Source organism: Kogia breviceps, chromosome 2 (assembly GCF_026419965.1).
Source record: "Kogia breviceps isolate mKogBre1 chromosome 2, mKogBre1 haplotype 1, whole genome shotgun sequence".
Classification (NCBI taxonomy): domain Eukaryota; kingdom Metazoa; phylum Chordata; class Mammalia; order Artiodactyla; family Physeteridae; genus Kogia; species Kogia breviceps.
The window spans coordinates 171956610-171975365 of NC_081311.1; the positions used below are offsets into that span (position 1 = coordinate 171956610).

At 50.8% G+C, this 18756-nt stretch overlaps 1 protein-coding gene across 4 annotated transcripts in view; it reads left to right on the top strand.

The window, feature by feature from the left end:
- Positions 1-18756, top strand: part of NRP2 (neuropilin 2) — a 118654-nt gene that overhangs the window by 50454 nt on the left and 49444 nt on the right. For all 4 annotated transcript variants that reach the window (XM_059054044.2, XM_059054042.2, XM_059054041.2 and 1 more), the window contains exons 8-11: positions 10111-10255; positions 11388-11737; positions 13621-13765; positions 17746-17862. In XM_059054044.2, coding sequence (XP_058910027.1) covers positions 10111-10255; positions 11388-11737; positions 13621-13765; positions 17746-17862 — 757 coding nt within the window. The remainder of the gene's footprint in view (positions 1-10110; positions 10256-11387; positions 11738-13620; positions 13766-17745; positions 17863-18756) is intronic.

Below are 18756 nucleotides of genomic sequence, written 5' to 3' on the forward strand. Positions count from 1 at the left end.
CAGGTAACGATGAGGCTGCCGATGAGAAAGGCATTACACTGTGACCGGGAGTGTTGCAAATGTCCTCCTGGCAAAACACAGCCCAGTTACGCAGGCCACACGTAGAGCACGTCCCCAAATCCTCATCCAACTCCACATGCCGTGAAAGACGGAACCTATGGTTTTCCTTTGGGGGGACCCTCCTTACGCGTATTTATGGAGGCAGAGAGATCTTCTGCCTGTTAGAGCCCATATCCAGTCCATGTGCCCCCTTAGATCATACAAACTGCTTCACGTATATTTCTTCAGAAACCACAGGCATAAAACTACTGCTTTGGTTTCACCAGCTGTATTAATAACACCCCACACATAGGCAGTGTTGTAAATACAACAGTAGAAGGTTCGTGTGTGTGTCTATAATTATAGGCACAGTTATGAACACACGAAGCAAGGGAGGGGCGTGGAGAAAGATGGGAGGAGCTGGAAGGCACGAGGCCTCGGCCAAGACCCTGCTGGCCTCTGAGATGCTGCTTCCGTGAGTGTGCACTGGAGGCAGTGAGACTGAGGCTGGTGTCAGGGCAGGAGGATAGAGGCAATAATACCCTTATATGTCTAAGCAAAAGCCCTTGATTTCAGTTCTCCTTTATTCAGTAAACATGGGCATCTTTCTTGCTGACACTGCTCTGGTTACCTTGCTCTTAGTCACAGTGTTGCTAGGCTGTTCTGACGTATTTGGAAGAAATCCCGGCTAAAAGAAAGAGGCTGTCGGGTGCTACCTGTGTCCTGATGGCCAGATTGAGGACGGGAGGGCGAGGGCGGTGATCAGGTAAGGTTTGGGTCCAAGAGTTTTCAGAATTACCCTGTAATGAGTAACAGAAATGCAGTAAGCTCATCATATTAATGAAATGATGACTTCCAAGGGGCTTGGGGAACCCCTCAGGCACCGGCCCATTTGCTCCAGAACTTAACAGTGTTTCAGACTGTGGAATTGAAGCTCTCAAGGCAAAGTAATTTGCCCCAGGGACGTGGGGAACCGTGGAGTCCCTTGGAAGGCACGGGTCACCAGGCTTTGACTTCAGGCCAGTGTTTCCATAATCTGATCCAGGTCTGGCTCACCGTCTCGCACCCAGAGGGAAATTGACTTCCTCGATGTACCGTCCAGGGTCGAGAGGTGTGCATATTTCGAGAGGTGTGCGTATTCACGGAGATCTGAAGTCAAGTCGTGCTTGGAGGGCATGGCTCCAAGCGCGGGGCTCAGCATTTTGGATTTTGGGCCCTATCATAGAGTCCTGAGATGTAGCGTTGAATGAAGTTGCTTTGCATTTGATTTGGCCACGCCCCTTCAGAACAAATAAGCCCCCCCCGCTTCAAAAATCCTCTGTACTACATTGATTTTCCAAATTAAAATGAATTGTTGTGAAAGCCATTTGAGAACTTAAAACCCTCTGTGAAATGATCAGAGACTTAAGAGGAGAGAGAGTGGTGTCATAAAACCACGCCCCCCAAATCAGTTGGCTAATGGTTAGAACCATGTGGCGTCTTCTTGCAGATCTTCTTGGATGATGCACTACGTGACCTTGGAAATTTCTTTTCACAGCTCCGTGCCTCAGTGTGTCCGCCTGCCCTAATGGAATGGTGCTGTAGCTACTGTTGTCAGAGCGCTTTGGGATCCATGGATGGAAGGCCCTCTGCAGATATAACTAATGTATTAGACCCGCAGAGCTCTTCTTGAACAGAAGGAAGTTATCAATTTAAAAAGTAACAAGGGGGCTTCCCTGGTGGCGCAGTGGTTGAGAGTCCGCCTGCCGATGCAGGGGATACGGGTTCGTGCCCTGGTCCGGGAGGATCCCACATGCCGCGGGGCGGCTGGGCCCGTGAGCCATGGCCGCTGGGCCTGCGCGTCTGGAGCCTGTGCTCCGCAACGGGAGGGGCCCCAACAGTGAGAGGCCCATGTATCGGAAAAAAAAAAAAAAAAGTAACAAGGGATATCCTATGGGATATTCACTGCCTCCTTTAAAATCATAGGTCTGGAAGGGACCTGATGAGTCATCCAGACTTCTCCCTGCATCTGATGGGGCCTGGGCTTGAGCTGCCTCAGATTAACGGTACCCCTCATTCTTCAGTTAGGAGTGCAATTATTCCTCCAATGAAAATTTTTAGGTTTTCAAAGAATACCTTTTTTTTAAGCCTCCTGGTGGACGACTGGCTTTTCCTTTTCCTTTTTATTGTAATAATTTTGTTTACTATATATACGATTAAGACAGTGACTCAAACCACCAGCTAGCAATGGGCATCAGACTTTAAAAGTCATGGGTATGATTGCATCGTCTAGGGTTTATATATGTTTAGAAGAGGACTGATGACCTTTTCAAATTCAAGTCCCTCCAGTTTATCTGTCCCCCTCAGTTATAACCAAGGATAATGCAGGGCCCTCGGTAATTAAGTTTGTCCCTTATCCATTTGCCATGGTTTGAGCTCAGACCTTTAGCCTCTCTGCTTAGGAAGCTCCAGGGGAATTTTCATTATACGCAAGCTTGGAACCTCTTCTCCGTCAGGCTCCCATGGCTGGCTTCACCCAACTCCCATGGGTACTGAATTGTCTCCGGGAGCTGAGGCCCAGCCTCCCTGGTGCTTACAGCCTCGGCTAAATTCCTCATGCTTCCCAGGCCCCACTGTGCGTAGGGGCCAGTGGGGCAGAGAAGAGAGCAGGGGATGTGGAACGGCGCCGTGATTGTGCTCGGGCTGCGAAAACACACGCTTTTCCCTAACCTCAGCGTCCCTAGATGAGCAGTGGGGTGGACACCTCTCTAGGTGGATTGTCAGGTTCTTTGCCATCACCGGTCCCCTGCTCTGTGCTTTCCTGAGATTTCACCTGGAAAAGGAGTGCAGGCGGCAGGTAGACTCAGCAGCCTCATTGCCTGTGTACCTTTTCTGCTCTCTTTTCCCCACCTGGAAGTTAAAGGTGCCTCCTTAAATAATGTGGCGGTGTCTTTGTAGGAGGTTTTCAGTGTGGAGGCCCTTCCCACCCAGGTAGAATGTCTGTTTCTGCGCCACCTTCACAGGACGACTTCCGGCCTCTCGTTGCTCGGATGCTCCATTCTCTCCCGCACCATCTCTCCTCCAGCCCCAAGTCCCGGAGCTGCCCTCCTCTCCTCTCCTCCCTCATGCTTTCCTGTCTCAAATCCTGAAACCCTGATCCTGTTCGTACGCTGTGTTCCAGGGCTCAGTGTCTCGTGGGGGTAACCTAATCCCGCCGTAAATCTAACGGGCCCCGCCAGGCACACACAGATGGGGATGTGAACATCCCAGCACCTCAGCCCCCAGCCCCAGAAAGAGAGCGGTCTCCCCTGCCCTACAGCCCACGACCGGCTCCTGCCTCCTCTGTCTCCTCCCTCACATCAGCAAAACTGCTTGATGACAAAAGCAGCCCTGAAGTAAAGGAGGAGGAGACAGGAGGGCATCGTGGTCATAAACGAGCATTTGGTGGTTAGGGAATTTCTCTCCCTTAAATTCTCTCTCTCTCTCTCTCTCTTATATATATATATACATATATATATATATTTATACATGAGAGAGATATCCTTTCTGTATCTGGCTAAGTTCCCACATTCACTAGAATAAAAGCAGCTTTAAAAAAATTTTATAGTCTTTAAGGAAGAGTTTTAAGAGAGAAATGTCAGGACCATGATTTACAAACAGGAAAAAAAAGGTCCATTACCTTAGCATCATTTCCCGAGTGCAGCATTCACCCTCACCCACACCCTTGCCTGTTAGGTGCAACAAATTAATTAAACAGGATGGCATTCATTGATTAACCGTTTATTTCTACGTGTAGCCCCGATGGCTGGCTTTAGAGAAAATGCAAGGGGAGGAGGTGGGAGTGGGAGGGCTGGGACCAGGTTCTGCAGTGAGGATGAGTGGGTACCATTGTTTCTGAGACAGATTTTTAAAATGCGCTCCTGGTTCCCCCCCCTGCCCCCGTCTCTGCCCTCGACTCCTGTCATCTCTCTTCTCTGCCTGCTTTGTTCTCCGCCTTCAGTGCCTGTGCCCAGGAGATTGAGAAGGAGAACTCTGGATGCAATGCAACATGTATTAGTGGAGAGAAATATTTACTCTTAAAAAAAAAAAGAAGAAGAAGAAGATCTCCTGCACAATTTCTACCTCAGGGCTCCAACACTGTGTTGTCTTTGAAAAATTTCCTCCTTTCTGTGCAATCCCTGGAGCTGGCCACGTTCAGATATTTACAGCAAACTAGAAATAAACTATAGGTCACAGCACAGGGAAGGAAGAGACGGGCATGCGCAGATGCAGTACTGAAGCCCTATCAGGAGGGAAGCTATGCGCAGAATGAGGGCCTGCCTCGTGGCGGGAGGTTAAACAGCCAGGAACACTGTGAGGCTGCCCCGTGTCCTTCCACTGAGGAGCTCAAAGACTTTGACGGACATGGAGCATCTACAGTGGCCTGGGCACCCGGATGTTGATGGCAGAGATGAACAGTGTATGGGAGAGGGAGGTAGGGCTGGCAGAGAATCCCCCCACATAGAGGGCTCCAAGGCAGGCCGTGAAACGCTCACTGTTCTCAGCAGTGCCTGAGTCCCTGCATCCTCTTCAAAGAGGACTTTGGGAGGGGTCAGCAGGGAGAGGTGGCGTGACTAGAAATGGGGTGAAAGACAGAGAAAAGATGACCTCAGTGATGCTTTCTGGCTAGATGTTTCTTATTAGAGTTTATATATTATTTTCTTTAATTTGTTTTTTACATAGTATTAGAGCCCATGCCTTACGAGCTCACAGGAGTGGTCAAAACATGTTGATTTTCTTTTCCTGGGGGGAGAAGATTGCGGGGGGTGGGGTGGTGAAGTTGTAGATAATAACCAAATTGGGATATTGGAAAGCAGCCAATTTAACTGGCAGATGCCCCCCTCCCCCCTGAGGTGCAAATCAGAAAATCCATGAAGTGCTGCTGGTTTCTGATTCTGTCTTACTGAAAATAAACCAAAGGTCTCAGGAATCAATTGGAAAGTGTTGGATTATGTTCAGAATTCAGCAAGGCACCAAATGGATTATCCAAACCACTCTGGGTCCTGAATTGTTTTTTAAACTTGGTTTATAGAAATGCACTTGAAGAAATATTTATGTTCAACATAGCTTCATATATATATATATATATATTAGTAATTACAACATTATCAACGCTATCCCCACCTCTTTTTTTTTTTTTTTTTTTTTTGGCTGCGTTGGGTCTTCGTTGCTGCGCGCAGGCTTTCTCTAGTTGCGGCGAGCGGGGGCCACTCTTCGTTGCGGTGCGCGGGCCTCTCACCACAGTGGCTTTCCTTGTTGCAGAGCATGGACTGTAGGCACGCGGGCCTCAGCAGCTGCGGCTCGCGGGCCTCAGCAGCTGCGGCTCGCGGGCTCAGTAGTTGTGGCCCGTGGGCTCTAGAGCTCAGGCTCAGTAGTTGTGGCTCACGGGCCCAGTTGCTCCGTGGCATGTGGGATCTTCCCGGACCAGGGCTCGAAGCCGTGTCCCCTGCACTGGCAAGCGGATTCCCAACCACTGCGCCACCAGGGAAGCCCTATCCTCACCTCTTAAGAAGGTTAGGGTCACTTTGAACACACCTCTGGTTTTCCTTTGGGCAGGAAAGCAACCATATTAACATTTCTCTTTTAAAGTTAACAGAACTGTATACCATCTGTGACATCCAGCTTTTAAAGCAGATGTTAAAATGTGATCACCACGTTTGATATACGTCTCTCTGGGTGTGCCATATGCTGACAAGCCACTGAGTTTTCTCAGCAATATGGACTCCTCACTGCAAAGTTATGGCCTGAAAATTCCCCGCCTGGAGGTGGGACTTGAGAGTCAGTGGCTTTCAGAACTTTAACTTCCCCAGTTGAACAAAGACCTATTTTATTGCTTGTGACGTGGCTTCCAGTCCAATATCCGTCCTGGGTATCGTGCAGGCACCAGAGCCCGCAGGGTGGGCTGGTAGAGTTTAGTGTCTACCTGCAAGCATGTTATCGACTTTATTTTCCTGAAGGAGAAATCAAGGTATCTAAGGTTTATTGATTGGCCTATAGTGATTCAGTGAGTCAGAAAGGAATAGGGAGTAAAACCAATTCCCTGGCGTCATCTCCCAAGCACACAACCCCTTACCTTACAGTGTCAAGACTGGAAGCCAAGGGTCCATCTCAGAGAATTTGATCAGAAAACATAGGAAGGGTGATTCTGAAACCACAGAAGCATTGAGAAAGTCATAAAGATGTATAATGTATGATAGCATTTACCAGCTTATAAATAGAGCAGTGCAGGGAGAAAAAATAGAGACCTTGGAAATCCATTGGGTCAGGAGAAATAGAAACTGCTTAATATTTCATTAAAAATGGATCTTCTTAAATTGCACTTTGATATCTTTGGGCGAAAGACGATATGTAAGAACTAAGGTGTTGTTATTTATTACTCTTCGTTATTAATCATTTGAACTGTTATTGAACTAAAACATCAACAAGATATATTCTCCCTCTGAGCGGGGCAGTCACCACGTGTGCTGGGCACTGTTTGAAGTATATGAAAATCCCCTTCACTTGTCCACAAAAGCACTTAGGCTACAAGGGACAATGGTAAGTAAAATGCCATGCTAGAAAGTGGACACTTCCGGGGCAGTTCTCAATGAGAAACTCTTGCGAAGAAAGCTTTAGAATCTGGGGGCCAGAGCGGACCTTACAAATCAGCTCATACAATCCTCTCATTTAATGGAGGAGGAAATTGGGGCCTGGGGGAGGTAGAGATATTTGCCCACACCTAGGAGCTCATTAACAGCAGAGTCTGGCTCCTGGTTCAGTGGTGTTTGGACTTGTTTTTTCCCACTACACCCACCTCAGAGTGAGAGGTATACAAAAAGTTTATTAAAATAAGATGGTATTCCTGCAGCCAAGGGTCCAGAGAGCAGAAGGCAGATAGGAGCACAAGGTCAAGAGCAAACAAGACACTGAGAAGGACCTAGGCTTGGAAACAGGAAGGATAATTTGAGGTCACATTGAAAGAGGCTTCATTTGGTTCCAGGGGTGGGAGAAGAGTAAGCAAAACTGAATAGCAGAATGAAGGTCAATTTGAGCACCAGGTAGATGTCCTCAAGGACATAAACCACGTGCCTGCCTCCCTTAATGGCTGATGCCATCGTAGACAGAGATCCAGGGGCTCACCCAAGCCTGTGGCCACACGCATCCATGGGAAGACCAGCCCCTCCCCAGGCGTATACCCACACGTGTGTGCCCCCCCGTGCCCACAGACAGCCAGCCTTCCCAAGGCAGCCCACAGAACAAAGTCATTTCCTTACTGAGGAAGGAAAGGAAAGGTTTCTTGGTGTTGTCTGCCAAGGCTGAGAAATGAAGGGGGTCAGATAAGATAAAATTGGATATTTAAAACACGAGACGTGCTGTGTTTCTAAACGGTACCAGTGTGGTGTGTACGCTGTGGATTAGCAGCTGTGTTAAAGTTCAGATCCACTCAACACTCCAATTATACATTCACGTGGAAAATCGCACCCCCGCCCCTGCCCCCAGCTTACGAACTCCTTAGCATCTCCTGTTGGAGGTCACACACAGCCACCGTCACCATCCTCAGGGAGTAGGCCAGTGGGACCCACCACTGCTCACAGCACCCGTCTGAAATAAGCAGAGGGCTGCATTTGCTTCTTCCCTGCCAAAGCAAAACAAAACAAAACAGAGAGCCTCTGCCTCACACCGAATTCTCGGAGAACTGATTAATCTCTCCCTTGGATTCAGTTCCTCCATCCCTCTCCTCAGAGCTTCAGAGGAAGCCAAGGAACGGCCATGGCGAGGCTTAGATCGTGCTGGGCCCTGGGCCCTCCTTCCAGTGGTCCCTCCCCAGATTAGATCACAGAGGTTCAGGTGCCTCTCTCTCCCCTTAGGCCTTCTCCCAGGTGTCCGGAACTAACCTGCTTTCCTTCTGCCTTCACTTTGCCTTCTCACCCCTCTTTGTCCTCAGTCACTAAGCAGGAAGCGGCCGAACCGAAGCTGGGAGGGGTGGGTGGGCAAGCAGTCCTGCCTCGGTGCTCCCTGAGGTCAGCAGGGCAGCAGAGGAGGAAACTGGTGGACGGGGACCAGGGGAGAGGCTCCCCGGGGGAAGAGAAGGGGCGGCGAGGCTGGTGCGGGAGCTCCCCTGGGATCATTGGGCTCAAACACCAGGAACAAGGGGTTTCAACTGAACGCCGTGGTCCAGGGAAAACTTGTTTCCTGCTCTCCTTTCCTCTGTTTCTCTTAAACAACAGGCCACGTCCCCTCATTTGGCAAAAGATATGATGGCTCTTAGCCTTCACCCCCACCATCAGTGGGGTGCTCTTTAACAGCTCTAACTTTTGACGTTAGTAAGTGGGAAATATAGAAGGTTCAAGGTTGCCCAGTGGCAGAGTTCCTGGTTACAGGTCCTGAGGAAGCAAGGACCACGTTGTTAATGAGCTCTAAGCTTCTGTGCTCCTCTTCGCTGTTAACTCGGATCATTCTACGCTGGGATTACAAACACCCTAGGAGCAAGCACGTCACTGAAAAGCAACTCTACTTCCATTCCACCCATGCTTGGGGACCTTAAGGGCTCCATGACTCCTAGCCACCAACATAAACGCTGCAGAGGTAGAAGAGATGAGAGTCAAGGGAGAAAGCCACAAGCCTGAGATCTAAAAACATGGCAAGGGCTTGAGGTCTGGACAGACATCTCTGAGCCTCAGTTTTTTCATCAATAACGTGGAAATAATAATACATAGATTATACAGATATGATACAGATATACAGATTCCAGTATACCAGTCTCTCCATTCCCCTTGTCCCAGGCCTGTCGGTGCCCAAACAGCTCACATGTTATAGGTGCCAGGAGCTGAAGGAGCTTGTCCCGCTACCCAGGAGAAATTGCCAGGTGTTAGCTATGACAGGTATGATCTAGAAGTGATGGTTAGTCGGTCTTTGCCTTCACTCTTATCCAGGGAAACCAAGAGAAACTTACATATGCTTGTTCCAGCTACTCTTTTTCCTTTTTTAATGGAGAACACAAAAAAGCACAAGGTCCATATGGCAGTTATTGATTTGGGCCATCTGGTAAGCTAGGACTTGCTCCTACCATGTTGGATTAGAAGCTGCTCTGGAAAGACTTTCCTCCCATAAGAGATGCATTGGTCAGATGGAGACAGGGATGGGTTTCATGACAGGGCAGGGGACTACAGTGAGAGAAAGCCAGAGCAGAACTCCAACGGTCTGTCTGCAATCCTGACCCTACAACAAAGACTGGAAAGAACCGAGAAAGTGTTGATTGACACAGGGGCACCGGGGGTAGACAGTGCTTCCACGCTCTCACCCATCCATGGAGCAGGGAGACCTCTAAGGAACTAACAGAAACAATTGCGAAGCACTTTCTGATTATAAAATACCCTGGAAATCTTTCTCTAGGCCTGAAACCTGAGGAAAAGGGAAAGTCAAGTTCAAGCTAATGAGAGGGATCCACAAACCTAAAAAACATGACATTGTCCCTCCATTTTTTTTTTTTTTTTTTTTTTGCGGTACGCGGGCCTCTCCCCGTTGCGGCCTCTCCCGTCGCGGAGCACAGGCTCCGGACGCGCAGGCGCAGCGGCCATGGCTCACGGGCCCAGCCGCTCCGCGGCGCGGCATGTGGGATCCTCCCGGACCGGGGCACGAACCCGCGTCCCCTGCATCGGCAGGCGGACTCCCAACCACTGCGCCACCAGGGAAGCCCCTGTCCCTCCATTTTTAAAGGATATTCTACTTTCTTTTTCCTCTCTGTCTCTGTCTCTCTGTGTCTCTCTCTCGACTTCTGAAAGTGTTTTCCTTTCATGGTACCTTCCTCTGCTGGGCCTCAGGCCCAGAGGCAAAATTTTCCTTCCCTCCACAAGTTTTTGTGGAGACCATGTATTGTTTTCAACTTAGAGCAGTGTGAGAAATTAAATTTTTTTCATGGTGTTTCCAACACAGCACCAAACAACAAACCCACTGATTATGTCTAAGCTTAAGGGAAATGAAATTGAACAGACCTTTCCCTCTCCGTCCGAGACTGCATATGGCTCACCTACGCGCTGGGATTGCTATAACACGGATTCGTGTGTGATATTACAGGTCTTCCAAGCCAACAGCGATGCCACAGAGGTGGTTCTGAACAAGCTGCACTCACCGCTGCTGACACGCTTCATCAGGGTCCGTCCACAGACCTGGCACTCGGGCATCGCCCTCCGCCTGGAGCTCTTCGGCTGCCGGGTTACAGGTGAAGTGGGGCTCCTGTGAGGCCGGGGAGCTCTGCGCCCCCTTCCAGCCCTCTGCAGACGGCTTGACTGCACCACGTGACCTTAACAGAAGGCTGGTTTTTACCTGTAACTCCCTGTATGGGTATTGAACGCACACTGACTGTAGACCCTGCCTTGCCAGCTACCATTTCTTCACGCACGCTCCACTCACTCATTCGCTGCACAAATACTTAGGGAAGGCCCGCCGTGTGCCAGGCCACACGTTGGGAGCTGGAAGTGAATAAGAGAAGGGAACCAGCAGATGGGGTCTCTGACATGCTGGAACTTTCAGGCGGGTGGGCAAGATAGATAATAAACAAATGTGTAAGTGCAGGGGTAATTATACACTGAGATGCATGGGTGCAGGAAAAGGACAGGATGCTGTGAGAGTGAGTGAGGGGACCTCAACTGGGTGTTGACTGAAAGTTTGGGGACAGCCTTTCTGAGGATGTGACACTTAAACTCGGGGATGAGTAAAGGGTAGTCTGATGCTGACTGAGGGGAAAGAGCATTTTGGGGTATAGAGGGAACAGCATGGTCCAGGATGCAAGGCAGCAAAGAGCTGTGGTAACACATGTGAAATTAAGATCTGGTCCCAGGCAGGGTTCCATCTAGTTTGGGAAATAATCCCCCAGGTAACAACTCAATGCTCAGCTGAGCTCCCCTGCACTCACTGCCCCTAGGAGGGTCAGTGGGGACTGTGTCACCAAGGATATGAGAGTCCTTGGCTAACAACATGAGACACTCAGCCATGCCAGGCACCACGCTGAGATCTTTCATAGTGTAACTAACAGAACCCATGCAACAAACCCCAAGAGGTAAGTACTGCTATTAGCCCTCCTTTAGGCCTGGGGAAACTGAGGCACAGAGCACTTCAGTTATCCTCCCAAAGTCACGCAACTAGTAAGTGACAGAGCAAATGTGAATCCAGGCAGTCTGGTGCCCAGCCGGGCTCTTAACCACAGTGCTATCCCCCCCTTGAAATGCAAAGAAATCAGTGCTGACTTACAAGCGTTTGACAGTCAGGTTCATTGACAGTTCCCTACTGATTGGGGGTGGTTCCAGCTAGTAGGGTACCAGCATGACCTCTTGTATCTTCCTCCCTCTCCGCAGACGCCCCCTGCTCCGACATGCTGGGGATGCTCTCGGGCCTCATTGCCGACTCCCAGATCTCTGCTTCCTCCACCCGCGAGTACCTCTGGAGCCCCAGTGCTGCCCGCCTGGTCAGCAGCCGCTCAGGCTGGTTCCCTCGGATTCCTCAGGCCCAGCCGGGCGAGGAGTGGCTCCAGGTAGACCTGGGAGCGCCCAAGACCGTGAAAGGCGTCATCATCCAGGGGGCCCGCGGAGGAGATAGCATCACTGCCGTGGAAGCCAGGGCGTTTGTGCGCAAGTTCAAAGTCTCCTACAGCCTAAATGGCAAAGACTGGGAGCACATCCAGGACCCCAGGACCCAGCAGCCGAAGGTAGGATGTTCCCGGAGGACTCCCTAACCTTGCCCCAAACAGGGAGGTTGATTTGGGGGATGTTGATTTCCCATCTAGACGGTCATCACCAACCCCTGCCAGTCAAACAGATATTAATTGAGAGATTACTTCGTGCCAGGCCCTCTGCTAAATGCCTTATTTTAGCCTTTACAACATCTCTAGAAGGTAGGTCCTTTCGTCCCTCCCATTTTAGAGAGAACAAAACTGAGGCTTGATGTCATGCCAGGGTCATACAGTACCTGTGCTAGAGCCATGATTCAGACACAAGTCTCACTCCAGAGCCCAAACGCCTAACCGCTACTCAACACTGCCTTTCTAATGTCTTGGACACTCTTTCTACCCTCTTTCAGATAAAGTGTCCTTGGAACTGGCCAGACATCCAAAGGGGATGTGGTTTTTGGAGGCTCAACTGTAGAAGCTAGTGAATTACTTCCAAAAACAACTGTGTTTTTCTGAGTGTTGCTGCACTCCTTTGTATTTTCCTGGGCATGACTGCTTAGATCTTTCTTGCGTCTCACACGGAGGCTGGGAAGAGGCAAGAGAAGCTAACTCCAGGCCAGAAGTGCAGGCCAGTGTAACACCCCCTCCTGCCATCAGAGGAGTGAAGGTCAGCCCTCAACGAGGGGCACCGAGGAGCCCCAGGAAAGGGAGAGGACATCACAGCCCTGTCCCTCTCCAGGTTAATCTCCCAATCAGCCAGGCGTTCCGATCCTCATTGCTAAGTTACCCCTCATTTTCCTCAGAAGAGCAGGGCCCCTAATAAGGAAGGGGTATCACATGTCTCTGTTTAGCAAATGTTTTCCATTCTTAACGGAGAGGCAAGGTCTGGGTTGGAGGTTTTGTGGTGCTGATGTAAACTCCCAGCTCCTAATTCCAGCGGCTTGGAAAGGCTCAGTGCTTGGTAACTGGAACCTTCAGTGGATGGAACAGAAGTTGGACCACTGGCACCCCCAGGGACAGCTGACCCTGGCTCTTCTTGACTACTCTGGGGGCCTGGGAAAGGAGATGATCTTAGCCAGGGTCAGAGCCTGCCCTCCCCATGACAGTGCCCCCCTTTTGAAATTGTGGGCATCCTGCAAAATGAGTTGGCTCTGCCTCATTCCTAGATGCTAATCAGCTACAGCCCCTGGCACACCTGCACACCCACAGTCCCCTAAGTCACTGGTTCACGGGTACGCTCTGGGTTGGGTCCCCCGCCTGGCTTCAGCCAGGGCAGCCCCACTGTAATTTTATGTAGTGTGGCTTTAGGTGAGGTTTCTTTTGACACTAAAAGAAAGGTTTCTTTCTTCCACTAAACCAAGGTTGGGGGAACACAGTCTTAGATTATCAGGGTGTGACCAGTGGAAATTGTCATTAGCCTAGAAAAGGGATGGTCACTTTCCCTTCAGCCTCTCAGTGACCTGGCATTTTCTAAACCTAGACTTTCAAGCTGGGACTTTCTAAATCTAGACTTTTAAGCATCTGGGAAAGAACTTCTTTTTCTAGTAAACCGAGAACTTCAGAACAGGCAAGACAGCCTAAATACCCTTCACTCCTCTCTAGCCAAATCCAGCTTAAGACTCACTCAGAGCCGAATTCCAAGTCCTCAGTTTTACTCCCAGGATAGAGAACAGAACCCAGCAATGGCCACTCTCATCTGCTCCCCATTTGCCATGTTTCTGGGACCTCCCAGATGAATTAAAAACCCTGGTCTGAGGATGGGGCTCCCACGGACCTAAACGGGCAGTGACCATGAATCAACTCTGAAGCTGCCTTCTGGTTGGATGTGAGGGGTGAGGTGGGAAGGGGGTAGGAAGGAGCAGAGAGGAGGAGTGAGGAGGGCTCCCACCTAAGAAGGGCTGAGCAGCCTGTCTCCCCTGCAGCTGTTTGAAGGGAACATGCACTACGACACCCCTGACATCCGGAGGTTTGACCCGGTCCTGGCGCAGTACGTGCGTGTGTACCCTGAGAGGTGGTCCCCTGCGGGTGTTGGGATGCGACTGGAGGTGCTGGGCTGTGACTGGACAGGTAAGGCCCTCTTTCCGCTGCGGGTCTCACTCACATGGTCTCATGACCCTGGCTTCCTGGGATGGCCTGGGAGGAGGTCAGACCACGACGGGGACGGGGCAGAGGGGCAGCCATCCCTGGGGTGAAGCCCCGTCAGTTCAAAACGCTGCTGTCCCCTGCCTTCCCTGGGCGCCACCTTGTTCTACCTCAAACCACGGGCACTGCAGCCTCTGGACTCAGGACAGCTTCTCAAGGGATGTGCTTTGTCATTTTTAAAGGATCGTTTCAGTCCTCCAACCCCAGTCTCTCCAAAACAAATCATAACCACACACTGCCCACCCAAATTCAATTAGACCCTGACTCTTCAGGCCGGAGGGCTGTGGCTGTTGATTTAGGGAAGAAAAAAAAAATGCTCATGATAATAAAGTAATCGGTTTATGTCTGAATCTGGCCTCCAGATGTCTGTGGCTAAGAGACTTCATTTTCATTTCGAAGCCACATCTGTAAAAGGCATTTATTTGCTCAGGAGGGACCCTGTTGCAGGGGAGCTGCCGAGAGCCCGACTTCTTCCCCGTGTGCCGCAGGAGGCTCGCTGGGCTCCACCCTGCGTCGCAGGCCCTTGGGAGCACCTCCGAGTCTCCTGAACGAAGATGAGGCCCGCTGATCCTGGCCACCCTCCTGGTTTCCCGGGAAGCACCTCATCCATCCTTCCCAGTCGGGTCCGCCTCCCTTCCAGGCCCCGCCCTCCTCCCCGGGCAGGGCTGGCACAGATCCCAGCTCGAGCCGCAGCCAGAGCTCGCTCGCTGCCTGCCAAACGGAGCTCGGGGGTGGCGCGCCGAGCCCGTGACAGCAGGAGCCGCAGGCAGGACCCCGGCCCCAGGTACCTCCATTTTCCTGTCTGTGCCGTACCTGTCAGCGGCTCACCCGGCAGGGGATCGCGAAGGATTAGTAAGAGCATGTCGGAGAAGTACTTCTGGCTCCCGGGGAGAAAAGTGCTGCCTGTGTGCCGTTATGATGGCGCGGAGGAAGCGTCCCGTTGAGGCGGGGAGGCTGGGAATCGGGCCCAAATTAGCCTTTCTCACCTTTCAGTGGAAGGCAGCCCCAGTGAACATATTTTAGTGGGAAGACACTTTACTCCTCCCCATCACGGAGTGAGGCCAGGTTCCCTGCAGCCTGCTGCGTGTTCCTCACCTGTCCTCTTGCAGGCGCTGAAAACTGCCCTCCAGCAGTGACACAAGCTGGCTTCTTCTGGCCAGAATCGGAGGCTTAGAGATGCAGGGGACCCGAGGGCTTCTAGGCCAGTGGCTTTCAAACGTTTCTGACCACCATCCACAATGTAAAATAAATTTATATCACGAGCCACTCGACTTACAAGCATGCGTGCACACACACACACACACGTGTGTGTGTGCTCATGGGATATAGTATGTCATTAAGCACCCGGACTCTGGGCACAGATCGCCAAGTTCAAGCCCTCCCTCTGCCGGTCTCGGTTATCCTAGCTGAAGAACGGGGGTGACCATAGTGTATCTGCACCCCCCCAGAGCTGTCATGAGGATTCACTAAAATCATGGATATAAAATACTTAGCCTGCTGCTTGGCACCTAAGACACTTGTTATAATAAGTAAGTGTGACTGAAACAAAAGATTCCCAAAGCAGTGCTCACCTTCGCCACGTGAGTGCACTCTGAAATATTATAGCCCCTATTTTAAAACGCTAGTCCTGACTCATGAAATTGATCTACAACCTGTGAACAAGCGTGACGACATACAGTTTGAAAAAAAAAAATCACCGATCTAGGCCAATGCCTCCATCACACAGAGGGAAACTGAGTCCCAGAGAGAGGAGCCACTTGCCAGAGGCCGATCAGCTACCTGAGGGCTGACTCATACTTCTCTCCTGTCCCCGGTCCTCCGTGCCACGCCTCTTCGCAGGCTGGCCCTGCTTTATGACCGGCTGGACAATTGCTAATGGCCTTTTCCTCCTAGTGCCCCCCCGCCAAGGTGGCCCAACTTACACCGGCAATGGTCAGCAACAGGTTTCTCATTTCAAAGTCCTCCTGGCCGTTCCTTGGAAGATCAGAGTAGGGGCTCGATCCCCTCCGCCCATCCTCCTTCCCTTTGAAGTCTGTGACATCTGGTTTCAATTGCCGGGGAGCACAGTTTGATGGACAGTTACCTCTAAGTGTCCAGTACGAACACAGGGGACACAGAGGCCAGCTACCGTTGCCTCACTTTCATTCACACGCCCTGCCCTCTCATCGCCTCGCCCGCCCCCTGTGCCCCTGGATTTAACATCATCTCTCTGCCACCCAGCTCACCGACTCTGCCACCTAACATTTCCAGGAACCGCTCTCCCAGGCCACGTGGCTTTCTGCTTGTCAAATTTCCATTCATTTCTTTTTTTTTTTTTTTTGTGGTATGCGGGCCTCTCACTGTTGTGGCCTCTCCCGTTGCGGAGCACAGGCTCCGGACGCGCAGGCTCAGCGGCCATGGCTCACGGGCCCAGCCGCTCCGCGGTATGTGGGATCTTCCCGGACCGGGGCACGAACCCGTGTCCCCTGCATCAGCAGGCGGATTCTCAACCACTGCGCCACCAGGGAAGCCCTCCATTCATTTCTGACTCATCCTTGTTCCCTTCTTTATTCCTACCCCAAAAGGATAACAGGGAAAATAATGGCCTGGGCTGAGTAACTGCAGCTAAATAATTTGACAGGGCTGCTTCACCTGTTCATTTGTTTGTATTTCAAATGATTACGTCTTGCCTTGCTGACCATGGTTTGCTTTACAGTGGAGTTTGAGATTCTGTGACACAGTAACTAATATGAACTTACAAGTTAGGACGCTGCGAGGTTATTTGCCCAGCCAGGTTTGGTCACCTGCTACTTGTATTTTGAATAAGTTGCCAACATTGACAAGTCTGGAGATTGTCCCTGGAGATTTTGTGTGTTTGTTTGTTTCATGCGAGGAAAAACAAACAAACAAAAAAATCTTTTTGCAAGATCTGGCCACACTGGGCCACCTCCCCTCGGTTCCTCAGCCTGCTGGAACCAGTCACGTGGTGGCCTCCTTTAAACCAGGTGTGCAGGACCCCTCTGCCATCTCCTGTCCCAGCCTTTCCTCTCCCAGCCCCCAGCAGGCCATCCTCCCTTACAGTAGCAGTGAGACTCCTAGAAGCGTTTGAATTTGCCACACCCTGACCTAAAGGCACAGCCCCAAATTATTTTCACTGAATAGAGTCTGAGTCACTTTGAGCCCATATTCTTTTCCATCTGGTTTTGTGCAAACACGAACAACGATGTCTGGGGTCACACCTCCCAAGCTGTCTGGCTTGGCTATGACTTCAGCCGTTGTGCTTCTGATTATCTTGTAATAGGTGGGCCCCCAGGTCGGGTTAGCTTTGGTTCCGTCTGACTCAGAGAAGGCCCGTCCCACACGCACGCAGGGCTGAGCCCGAGACACGACGGCAGTCACCCAAGGGGGGCTGTGCACAGACAGGTGTTTTCCACAGGACGGAAGCTCACTCCATTAACCCTGATTTTTTTCAAACCATTTTTGATGAGTGTCCCGCATTGCTTATGGGTGTGTGTCACCCACATCTGTGTCTGAAACAGAACTCCCAGAGCGTGGTTGAGCCCTGCCTGTGGTCAGTGTCCCCCACGTTCATTACTGCCTGGCGTGCATGGCCTTTTGTGCTGGCCTCAGGGCCTCTGCTGTGGAGTAGAGTGTGGGTTTATGTTCGTGCCTCCGTTACGGCTGTTTCTACAGCTTGGGACCATTCTCCTTAACACAGGCCATGGTCCTGACTTCATCACAGCACACAGAAGTGACTTCATGGGGGTGTGTGTGTGTGTGTGTGTGTCCATCTTGGATTTCCTTTTTTCTTCCTTCTTGAAAGACCCACCCTTGGAGAGGAGACTTAGTATTTGGCATCTTCCTGCTGGGTTTTGACACAGGCTGCTGCATGTGGTATTTACTCCCCTTCCTTTACCTTTCTGCAGACTCAAAGCCAACGGTTGAGACACTGGGACCCACCATGAAGAGCGAAGAGACCACCACCCCATACCCCATTGACGAGGAGGCCACAGAGTGCGGGGAGAACTGCAGCTTTGAGGATGGTGAGGATGGGGCCAGCGCCATATTTCATCCAGGATGGTATGGGTGCCAGCCAGTTGCAGTGGAGGCTGGCCCATGGCCTGGGCCGGGACCTGCGGGTCCCCTAGGTCAGAGGTCAGGGAAGTGTGGTACTTAGGGGCTTGGGGCAGTGGCTATTTCCAACCAATCTAGAAGCATTCAGATGTTGGAACAACCGGTACAGCCCTACGGGTGCAAACCCACTGGGCATCAGCTGAGATAAGGGGCCATCCAAGGAGGATGCCTCCTTTGAGGAGTCTCCTTTCCTCGCCCTCACTTCGTATCTTTAGAATCCACAGCTGTGATCACCCCTCCTGCTAAGCTTGTCTCTGGGGCACAGTCAAGGGAAAATCTGGCTGTCATCTGGGTTGACTTGGTCAGTGGAGCACGATAGGTTAACTCAGCAGTTAACCATGATTTAATTGCATGGCCCTGTGTCTTTTACCACCACTAGATGAGAAAGCCTGACAATTAGGATTATAAGGTAGGGCACCGCATCCTCCACGAGGCGAGCGCAGGTCAATGACAAAGACAGAAGTACGAAAAGGTGCCTCACCCATTCCTCAAAACTCAGGGCCTCCTATTTGCAATCAGTCTCTTCACATGGGAAATCTATAGCATTTTCATTTTATCTTCTAATCATATCCAAGTTAGAGAAAAACAATAATTGGCAGAGCCCAAAAGGACATCACATTTTCAATCTTCCTGCTAAGGCCACAGAATATGAGGACATTCTTAACAAACCACAAAGTTTGGAACACCTGGCGTTTGGGGCTAGAATGTAATGCTTGACAGCCTCAATTTACAGTATATTACTGATCATTATTAAACATTCATTAAACCAAATGAGGGAAGATTGGTGAAGAGGCTTGGGAAGT